The sequence below is a fragment of the Grammomys surdaster genome, unplaced genomic scaffold (genome assembly GCF_004785775.1).
Source record: "Grammomys surdaster isolate TR1022 unplaced genomic scaffold, NIH_TR_1.0 125928, whole genome shotgun sequence".
NCBI classification, from domain to species: domain Eukaryota; kingdom Metazoa; phylum Chordata; class Mammalia; order Rodentia; family Muridae; genus Grammomys; species Grammomys surdaster.
In genome coordinates, this window is record NW_021620751.1 from 2,197,072 (window position 1) to 2,208,632 (window position 11,561).

General features: G+C 38.2%; 1 protein-coding gene across 1 annotated transcript in view; it reads left to right on the forward strand.

Annotated features, from left to right (window-relative positions):
• The window catches only part of Npffr2 (neuropeptide FF receptor 2), a 41,842-nt gene extending 30,614 nt beyond the window's left edge, over positions 1-11,228 (forward strand). Inside the window, exons 2-4 of the mRNA XM_028752679.1 lie at positions 1,988-2,322; positions 5,534-5,633; positions 10,114-11,228. Coding sequence (XP_028608512.1) covers positions 1,995-2,322; positions 5,534-5,633; positions 10,114-10,939 — 1,254 coding nt within the window. The 5' untranslated portion in view covers positions 1,988-1,994 and the 3' untranslated portion in view covers positions 10,940-11,228. The remainder of the gene's footprint in view (positions 1-1,987; positions 2,323-5,533; positions 5,634-10,113) is intronic.
• Positions 11,229-11,561: the final 333 nt, after the last annotated feature.

Consider the following 11,561-nt stretch of genomic DNA (forward strand, 5'->3'; position numbering starts at 1 on the left):
AGGAAGGAAGGAAGGAAGGAAGGAAGGAAGGAAGGAAGGAAGGAAGGAAGGAAGGGAGGAAGGAAGGAAGGAAGGAAGAAAGGAAGAAAGGAAGAAAGGAACAAAGAAACAAAGAAAAGCAGACAGACAGACTAACAGGTTCACCTCTGGGAAGAAGGCCAGTATCTTGGAATCAAAATGGCTTTCAGGGCCTTTGTGAGAGTTTCTTGAATCACATTTTATTTTCACTTTAAAATTCCATCCTCTTCTATTTATATATTACATTGAAATAGAAGACAGAAGTCAACTAGATCTTCAGTTCATATTGTAGTTTTGATAAAGGATCTTTAAATCAAATAAGGAATATAATTAATTAGATTTAATGTGCTTATTTCAGACTCTATAAAATGGACTAACTCGGTGCCTAAGTTTTATGGATAGGCGCTAGGTACAATTTGGATAAAACTCTAGCTGTGTGTAATCCAAAGCTACGGAGCACCTGCCAAATGTAGGTATTAAGGAAGTGCTCATTTAAGTAGTGGGGTATCATTTTCTTTCTTAAACTTAATGTGAAGTATTGGGGTAACTTCACATCGTGGAGAGATGTGCCTTTGTATTTTCAATTGTTAATTCTGTATCAGCAGAGAAGTAAATGCTGGCAGGATTTTGGTATTGTAACTCCTATGGCTCATCATTGGGTTTTTTTTTTTTATTTTTGTAAATATTCATCCTTCCTCTACTGCCTAAGGCAATCTAGAATTATTTCAAAGATTGTCTTGCTGCTGATTGGCTACAGTAAAGAGCTGACAGTCAATAGCTGGACAGGAAGCAGAGGGTAGGACTTCTGGGCAGACAGACATGGACCACAGAGGAACAGAGAAAGGCATAAAGCTAGCTAGCCATGTAACAGTAGGCAAAGATAGTCATAGTCAGGTTACATTAAATAAGGTAGCTGGAGACTGTCCCAGCTGAAGGCCCAAGCTTTAAACTAGAGGAAGAAAGAAAGAAAGAAGGAAAGAACAAAAAACTGTTATAGTTCATGTATTTTAGTTCTTTTCCTAAGACTAGTTTATTGCACGTTCAAGTGTTAGTTTATTTACAGATACATCCTTTTCCTGAGGAAAGCCATAAAAATCTATATTTCTTTTGGGTGACCAAGGAAATAGACTAACAGAATCTCACCCATTCAGTGATTTCATTCAGAAGTGTCATCTGTAACAAAGCCCCATTGAGAAATGAATAAATAACTTATTCATTAACTTATGTGTGGTTCTCAAATTAGTATTGCTTTAGAGTTAAGTAGAAGCAAGTAAAAGTAGAAGATTACTTAGGCAATAAATCCACAAAAGGAATAGCATCCAAAATCAAGCATCGGATATGTAAAATGTAACTCAGTTCTATTGTAATATTTATAGGACAAACATGTCTTGTCCAGTAATACATGTACATTTGCCAAATGTCCGGAAGAGATTGTGAAAGTCCCTAATTGCCTCAAAGGTTTTCAAAGTGTCATCCTATCAGCTTAGTAGTTAATCCACTTAAATTTACATCTACCCACATAAAGTTCCTAGCATTACTCTTAAACGTGAATATAGGAGTTTAATTTTTATAACTCTGTCTAATAGTTGGAATACAGAGGTGACTCTCCATTTTCAAAACACTTAGAAATAATCTCATCCGATTACTAGACAACATAGAGGCTTTTCTGATGTCCACCTGTCTTACAAGGACAAGTGGGTTTTGACAGATAAACTATGTTCAGAAGTGAAATATAAAGTATACCAGGGAATCCACTCTAATGATTGTTATACATAGCACAAAGGAGCTTCCAGTTAAAATCCTAATAAGACAGATACCATATTTATAATTCAGGTCCTTGTAAAACTGATGGATTACTGAGAGCTCATTCAAATTCAGTGATATTGAGACAATGCTTCTCTTATTAAACATAGACGTTACATTCTACCAATATTTCATTAATATTTTTTTCTGCCTCTCCTTTGTTAAGGTCCACCATGAGTGAAAACTGGGACTCAAACTCTTCAGAAAGCTGGAATCGCATCTGGGGTGGCAATGACACACAGCATCACTGGTACTCAGACATCAACGTCACATATGTGAACTACTATCTCCACCAGCCCCAAGTGGCAGCTGTCTTCATTAGCTCCTACTTCCTCATCTTTTTCCTGTGCATGGTGGGAAATACTGTCGTTTGCTTCATTGTCATAAGGAATAGACACATGCACACAGTCACAAATTTCTTCATCTTAAATCTTGCAATAAGTGATTTACTGGTTGGAATATTCTGTATGCCTATCACATTGCTGGACAACATCATAGCAGGTATGTTGACTTGTATGCTGTATAAAGATGATCTGAGAAAAGTTTCCACACATATCCAGAGTCAGAGCAGAGTCATACATTCATTGACACATACTTACTGAGTTCCTGGAAGTGTTCCAAGTATCTGTCTTTGTAAGATGAACATTTCTAAACAAAACATGTAATAAACAAATAGATGTATAGGTTTGAGAATAAGAACTTCTCTCTGACATGTCTGGTCCCAGGTTATCACTTCTCTGGTACCACTTTACATTTCTAGAGGTGCAGGGCAGTGTATTTCCTAATCCCAGTAAGGTCTTCATTCAGAGTGCTGATTTAGTACTGTCGTATTAATTGAGAATCGACATTTGATATATTCACATTCCTATCTATGTATGAAAATTATTAAATCATCTCAGCATATCAGAGTTATCCAAAGTAGGACAAGCTATATCGAAGCGCATATCTGCTCATGGCCCTCAGTTTTCTGTCATATTTATTTTAAATTAAATGATTACTTTACTATTTTGCATATAAATCATCTCTCTGTGTCCTTGATTTTGCTTCCCAGTGGTTAGCCACTTGAGTAATCTCCTGTCTTTATTTTTGGTAATATATCTAAGTAACATGCAACTAATGTAATTTTATGTTTCTCAGCTGCATAAGACAGAAATTTGAATTTGGTAATCCACTTACACCACACAAACAAGCATGGATTCACATGCTTCACCACCTCTGTTGGCCCGGGCTAGGACTAGCTTGGTGATTGTTAGCTCTCCCCACTAATGATCTCTCAGGGCTTTCCACGTCTCTTTGTCTTTGGTCCTCTGTTTTCTGGATGCACAGTTTTGTTCTACTTTATTCCTTCCTAAGAAATAGTACATTGTGATGAAACACTTCTGAGAACTTACACATCCATAAATGTCTTTCCTTCACTTTCACACTTGATTATAGTTAGCTACGTGAACAATTCTGGGCTGGACATTTTTCTTCTCAGAATTTTAAAGGAATTGCTCTCTTATTACTTCTTGGAAATGTTTGAGTTACTGTTGAAAAATTTGACTCTTGCTGTCTTTCATTTAAGTTGTATATTTTTCGCCCTGAAAGCTTTTTGAGTTTTCTTTATCCCCCAGTGTTCTGAATTTTACAAAATTAGGGTCGGAAGTTGCTTTTGTATAGTTTATTTATTGCATTGGATACAAACTATTCCTTTCAATCTGAAATCAAATGTACTTCATCCTGGAGAATTTTCTCGGCAAAGTCTTTTCCCTTCTTTGGATGTGTTCTTCACAAGGAAGAGGTCAGGGGGCTCCTTTCCATTATTTCTCATTCAATGTATACCTCTTGTTTTTCAAAGATGTGTGTGTATATAGTGTGTGTTGGGGGTGGGGTATACACCTATAAAATCAACATATTAGCAATCCAGTCAGGGGGACTACAAGTTAAATTAGTTCAATGTGGTCTACATGAAGCCACTGTACCCCAAATCCAAGGATTTGAGAATAGACAGGTTGCTTAATGGTTAAGAGCAGTTGCAGAAGACCTAGTTTTAGTTCCCAGCATCCATTGTTGGTTGGCTTAAAACTGCCTATGAATCTAGCTTCCAGGAGATCAGATGCCTCTTGTAGCGTCTGTGAGCACCTGGATTCACCAGTATGTACTTATACATAGACACGCTCATATTCTTGATTTTAAAATTATAATAAGCCTTTATTTTAATCCAAAAGCTAAGTATGTAGCTCAGCTCAGTGTCAGCATGCTTGCCTACCCTGTGTAGAGCCCTCGAGTTAATCCGGAACACTGTGGAAAGAAAAGGTTTTCCCAACTTTCATCTGAGTTCTTCCCTTTTATTGTCTTAAATCACTTGGCCTTATTGTTTTTCCTGTATGTAACTCTACTATCATTTTATATTTTTGAGATTACTGGTAACATCTTTATTCTGTTTTTGTGTGAGTTTTCTATTACATAGTCCTTTCTTACATTCCCTTTAATTTATATTTGAGGTTTTCTTAGTATTAGGGACCATTTAATGAGGATCTCTACATGTTCAATAGACTCACCAAGGAATCTAACTTTATAATCTAGACTGCCTGCGAGGCTGAAGTAGGGAGATGTGAGTTTGAGGCCAACCTGAAGAAGATGGTGAGACCTTGTCTCTGAAAGCAGAGTAAAAAAAATCAGAAAAGGCAAATTCAAATAGGGCCACTGTTAAAATACACTCATTTGTAGTATTTGTGCTAATAGAGATTAGATATGAATAATTGTTTTTTTGAGAAACCACAGGTTATTTTTTTAAATAAAATAGACTTTTAAGATCTAAAACCCAATGTTTAAGAGAAGCTATTTTTTTAATATCAAATAAATATTTAGAAGGTCAGATTGCTCAGATAAGCTTTATTGATTTCTCTGAGAACTGCCCTAGTCACTGAGGTTTAGGTAAGTAACTGAAATATCTGACTGTCATTCATGCTGAGGAGTCTCCACTATTCTGATGTCACTATCATGTTAGTCATACACTGTGCACATTTGTATCACATTCAATCCCCAGCTCCCCACAATTTATCCACTGCATTTCCAAATTAGCAAATTAATATCCTGCTTATTTTAGTCATTTAAAGCAATGTTTCTCAACCTGTGGATTGTGACCCCTTACAGGGTCAAACAATTTTTTCATAGAGGTCACCTAAGACTATTGGAAATGACAGATATTTATAATTCACAACAGTAACAAAATTGCAGTTCTGAAGTAGCGATGGAAATAATTTTACGGTTGGATCAGCACAGCATAAGCAACTGTATTAAACGGTTGCAGCATTGGGAAGGTTGAAACCATTGGTTTAAATCCTCACAACATAAGGTTTGATGGTTTGCACTCTGGAAACTTACCTAGGTTTAAATATTTTTAAGCCGGCTAGAGCAAGGTGTATAGTTGTGGTTTTTACCTTGTGTAGAGATGCCACAACTTAGAGAACAGAGCGTTCAGAATCTTTTCCAGGGGATTAAATACAGTATCAGGAGCAAAGTACTTGTTTTAGTGCCCAGGATGTAAGCATTATAATGCATAAGTCTTGCATTGTAGATGCTGCACTGAGGAAGTATGTTCTGTGTGGAGAAATTACTGAAAGCACTGAGATAACTTACTCTACAGCTGCTTTCATTTCTTGCCTTTTGTTAATATTTGCTGTATAGTGAGGTAAAATAATCCTCAAAGTCTATTCTATTCCCCATCCAGGATGGCCGTTCGGAAGCAGCATGTGTAAGATCAGTGGCCTGGTGCAAGGGATATCAGTTGCGGCTTCCGTCTTCACCTTGGTTGCAATCGCCGTGGACAGGTAAGTCAGTTCCAAACTGTGAGACCAGAAAGAGGTAATGACTTAGTTCCTACATCCTGTCACCACTACTAAATGGTACTGAATATACTCATACAACTACACACCTGCTTGTATTACTACAATTAAGGGGTACAAACCCCAAAATTATTGCTTCACTGACTATTTATAACAAATTATGTAATTTGTATAATTACATGTATTTTTTTCAGTTCTTAAAATGTTAATATTTTCCATGCAGTTATAGCTTGGGAATATAAATCAAGTGGGTATTTAATTTTAGAATCACTGATACATTGTTTTTCCTCTTTGTAAAAAGTATATTAACAAGGCCAGTTGGACCTTCCATGTTTGTCATTATGAACTACATCACATTTTTGGTAAGAGATACATGATTTTTTTTACATGTGCTCAGTCAATAAATGCATCACATTTTTTCACAAAGCACATTTAAAACAAGGGTGTCCTACAAGTGAATGTCATAATATTAATTAGGGAATCTCTACAGTGAATGGAAGCTGTACTATCATTTGTATTTCTACTTCAATCTTAAGTTTAAAAAATTTACTTCCACTTACAGTTGGTACGTAAATGTCCTTAAATTCCTTGAGCAATATTTGTGACATAACACTGGAACTGACTCTAAAAACCGTGGCTCTCTATTTTTGAAGGTAAATGAGAAAATCAAGCAATTTATGATGTTTCTTAGTGGGTAATGTTAGATTAAAATGAATGAAGCCAGACTGCATAAGTCAATGATTCAATTTGTATACATTTCAAAGCCATATACTGCCTGAGAGATTGCACAAAGATACACATAGTATATGAAATCTAAAACATTCCAGACACAGATTAATGCTGGAAAAGCAGAAGTACATTACAGGAGGGGTAACTAGCAACTTCAGAATGTCTCTGCAAACAGGAAGATAAATGAATATGGAGAGCTGCCAAGAGGACTGCAGCCTTAATGTTTGCTGTGACACAGAATGCTCTAGAGAAGCGAAATAACACGTGTTTGGTCTGAAGAACGATGACCCTGAAGGACATTGTGTATTTTCTTCCACTTTTTTGTGCTTGAAAATTTAAGGAGGTAACTTGATAAATGAATGCAAAATTGTTTTATTCTTTTGCATAGCACAGTGCCTTGGTCTTCAGCAGGTTATTGGCTTTTTGATTGTATATTTTACATATATTTCCATGTAGTGTTTTGTCAACCTTAACCAAGCTAACAAGCTAGAGTCATCTGAGAGGAAGGAACTTCAACTGAAAGAAAAATGCCTCCATAAATTCCTCCTGTAGGCAAGTCTGTTTGAGGGGGTTCTTGATTAATAATTGATGTGTGTGTGTGTGTGTGTGTGTGGGTGTGGGTGTAGGTCATTGTGGGTGGTACTGTCTCTGAGTAGGTAGCCCTAGAATGATTAAGAAAAAAAGTTCTTGAAGCTAGTATGTAGCACTCTCTCATGGTCTCTGCTTCCAGGGTTCCTGTCCTGAGTTCCCTCAGTGATGGAGTGTGTCCTGAGAATTATAAGGTGAAATAAATCCTTCCCTCCCAGATTGATTTGGGTTGCAATCTTTTGTCTGCTGTGTTTTATTTTTTTACGATGGGGTATCAGTGGATAGCCTTGGCTGGACTGGAATTAACTATGTAGACCAGGCTAGTCTCAAACTCATAGAGATCTATCTGCCACTAAATTTTGAGTGCTGGGGTTAAAGGCATGCACCACCATGTCCTGTCTTGGTCATCATCTTTATCATGGCAATAGAAATTCTAAGACAACATATGTTTGAAGTTTTTTTTCAAAGTTATAACTTTAGTTTCATTCATTTCATTTCTAAGAATCTGGAGAAGGTACCAATATTACATAATAATATCAAATTATCACTCTTATTTTATTCATACATTTTAATCTTTGACAATTTCATACATGTATGTGATATATTTTGATGACTCTCTCTCTCACCACCTCTCTTATCTCTGCTCCCACCACTACCTGTGTCCCTTCCTTCTTTTCTAAAAATCTCTTTCCCATACTTAGGACATGCTATTTTATTTTGTGTTGCACAGAGTTTGGTGAGACAGTTTATGTGACCATGGCTTTGCAACTATCTTAGAGCCTTGTGGGGATCACCAGTGAGTACACAGTGGATGCCAACCCTCACCACTTCCAGAATGTGCTAGTAGAATATACTCAGCAGTAAGTCATGTGACCCCTTTTCCATCCACAGCTCTCTGCTGGATGGGCCAAACTTGTACAGACACAATACTACCAGATATAGCTGCTGTGAGCTCATGATTGCTGTGACCATATCATGCTTTGAAGATGGCCTTTCTCCATGTCTCCTGAGCCTTAAGGGGATAGAGCAAAGGTCTTCTTTTTTTTTTTTTTTTTTTTTTTTTATTGGATGATTTATTTACATTTCCTATGTTGTCCCCTTACCCCATCCCCCACCACCCCCTCGGAACCTCCAATCCCCTCGCCCCTCCTCCTTCTTCTCTGTGGATGTAACCTCTATCTACACCCCCCCCACTCCCACCTCCCCACCCTCAAAATTCCCACCCCCTGGGGCATCCAGCCTTCATGAGGTCAAGGTTCTCTTCTTCCACCTATGCCCAGCAGGGCCCTCCACTTTTACATATTCAGCTGAAGCCCTGGATCCCCCCCTAAGTGCTCCCAGGCTGGTGGTTTAGACCCTGGGAGCTGTGGTTGGTTGGTATTGTTGCTCTCCTCATGGTGCCACAAACCCTCTTCTTAAGTCTGAGTCTTCAACTATCAATTATTCTTAGCATCCAATGAAGCTATGACTATCTGCATTCATCAACATTCTTTGAAGAGGACCTTCTCTAAAGTTAAGTTTGAACATAGCCATTGTCAGTGGTTGTAAATAAAGGTACCCAAAAGGATGCTTGATGCTGTTTCACTTTAGCTAAGCAGCAGTAATAGGTTCCTCCCTTGGACCTGCAACCTCTTGAATCAGGGCTTTTGACTTGGTGTAGAATACCAGGCAAGGGTTCCATCTGTGGAGTGGACTCAGAGTCAGTTCCAGAGGGGAACTGGTTTCACCCCTAACAACTGTGTTACTATTTTGCCAATGAGCACATCTTGCCTGGCAAACTGGTTAATAATGTTCACAGCTGAGTAAGAAGTTTATGTCCTAACATCCTCTAGCACCCTGCAGAGCACCATCTGGCACTACATAAGCTAGCCCAAAGGGAGAAAGCTTCCCAGCTCAGTTCTAGCTTCATTGCTCTATATCTTGCATGTAAGGTATGTGGCATCTTCAGCAACAAAGTCTTACTGTGTCATTGTTTATTTACAATGTATCACAGAAGTTAACTTGGAATTTATTTTCAGCCGTTACTTCCTTTATCTGCATAGCTGTCTACCAAGTAATAAAATCTGCTTTAGAATCTCACAAAAACAAAATGTATATTTAATAGGTGATAGTTTCTAAAATGATAATGTTGCATAATAGCAAATACATATTACAATTCATTATAATCCACATCCAAAAATAATAAGAATCACAGTAATAAAAGCAGTAAAAATTCCTTAACAGATTTTGAATCACCATGCTCAACAAGGAATAGAGAAGGAGTCTTCATCAGATTTTATAATGGTTCTTCTCAGATCCATATAATTGTGAAATATCCAAAACCGCCTCTTGATGTAAGGCGTTAATAATTTATTACTCTTGTGATTCTGTGGGCTGAGTGAGCACTTCTCTCAGTCTCCTGCGCCATAGATCACTCACACGGCAGCGTTACTCTGAATTAAATTGAGACTGATGTATCTAATGTTCCCCAGGGCCTTTCCCCATGTGCTTCTCATCCAATTTAAGTTTCTTGGAACCTGGAAGCTGCATTTTCAGAAGAAGCATTCAAAAGGACAGCCCTGATGTGCATTCTTGTTAATGTCTACTAGCCAGAACACATTCCATGGCCAAGAACAGAAATGAAATATTGGGAACATTAAGAACCTGAGGGGGAATTGGTTCATGGATTGCTACTGACAAGCTCTCTCCTGCAGTACAGTAGATCTGGCTGTCTACTGAACTTACTGTTCTGGAATCCAACTGCTTGGGTTGAAATAATGCATAACAATGAACAAGATCGTAATTTTCCTGAATCCATATATTCATATTTTAATTTGTAATATTTAAAAGAACTTCTCATAAAAGCTCATGGTACTAAGTCTATGGCCGAGTACTAAGGGGCTGTCTATAGATGAATAGTAAAAATTCAATATATTCAAATGTGATACAATTACTATCTTTTCTCATGAATAGCATCTCATGAGATGGCATGAAATGAAACAGCATTCATTTTACTTTGAATTAAAACATATCTTCTGTCAGTTACATAAGTTGGTGTGCCATGCTACATTACCACAGTGCTAACTCTCTGTGCTTTCGAAGAAAATGTAGATAGACGTCCTCACACTTGTTGACGTAGTGCCTCACTGATCTGTACCTCTCCTTGCAGATTCCGGTGTGTAGTCTACCCCTTTAAGCCAAAGCTCACTGTCAAGACAGCTTTTGTCACGATTGTGATCATCTGGGGCCTGGCCATCACGATTATAACTCCATCTGCAATAATGTTACATGTGCAAGAAGAAAAATACTACCGTGTGAGACTCAGCTCTCACAATAAAACCAGCACGGTCTACTGGTGTCGGGAGGACTGGCCAAGACAGGAAATGAGGAGGATCTACACCACAGTGCTATTTGCCACCATCTATCTGGCTCCACTCTTCCTCATTGTTATCATGTATGCAAGGATTGGGGCTTCCCTCTTCAAGACTTCAGCACACTGTACAGGCAAGCAGCGCCCGGAGCAGTGGCATGTATCCAAGAAGAAACAGAAGGTCATTAAGATGCTGCTGACCGTGGCCCTCCTTTTCATCCTTTCCTGGCTTCCCCTGTGGACTCTGATGATGCTCTCAGACTACGCGGACCTGTCTCCTAACAAGCTGCGTATCATCAACATCTATGTCTATCCTTTCGCCCACTGGCTCGCCTTCTGCAACAGCAGTGTCAACCCCATCATTTATGGTTTCTTTAACGAAAATTTTCGCAATGGTTTCCAAGATGCTTTCCAGATCTGCCAAAAGAAAGCCAAACCCCAGGAAGCCTGTGCCCTGAGAGCTAAACACAACATGGTCATAAACACCTCTGGCCTGTTGGTCCAGGAACCTGCATCTCAGAACCCACGTAGGGAAAATTTGGGATGTGGAAAAAGTGAAGACAATCCCACACAGGAAACCTTTATGGAGGAAATGGGGGAAGCTACTAACACTACTGAGGCTTAAAAAGATAGTGTGGACCCCAGTGCTATCCGATGTTATATGGTATATGAGTGTGGATATGTCTTTAAATATTGTTGCTTGTTGTGGCTTTGCATTTCTCATATTATGATGGAAATATTTACTGAGAGCCCTCTTTGTCAAAAATGAAAGTATGAAAGTGATCATTCTAACCAGCCTCATGGTACATGAAATACTCAGTGACTTTCATGTTTGCCTGAAATGTTTCAAATGTCTGACCATTCCCATTTTAACAATTTATTTTATATGAGTCAAGTAAATCAAGCATGTGTGTTTATTTTTGTAAGTCTGTCATTTTATCTGTCTGTCTCTCTATCCACCTTTCCTTCTGTCATCCATCATCTATCTATCTGGAACAATGGCTCTCAACTTGTGGGTCACAACCACTTTGGAGATCAAGTGACCCTTTCACAGGGGCCACCTAAGACTATCAGAAAACACATGTATTTATGTTATATTCACAACAGTAGCAAAATTACAGTTATAAAGTTGAAATGAAAATGATTCAATGATTGGGGTCACGACAACATGATGAACTGTATTAAAGAGTCACAGCATTAGGAAGGTTCAGAACCACTGGTTGAGAAGAACACACATCTCCCTAAAT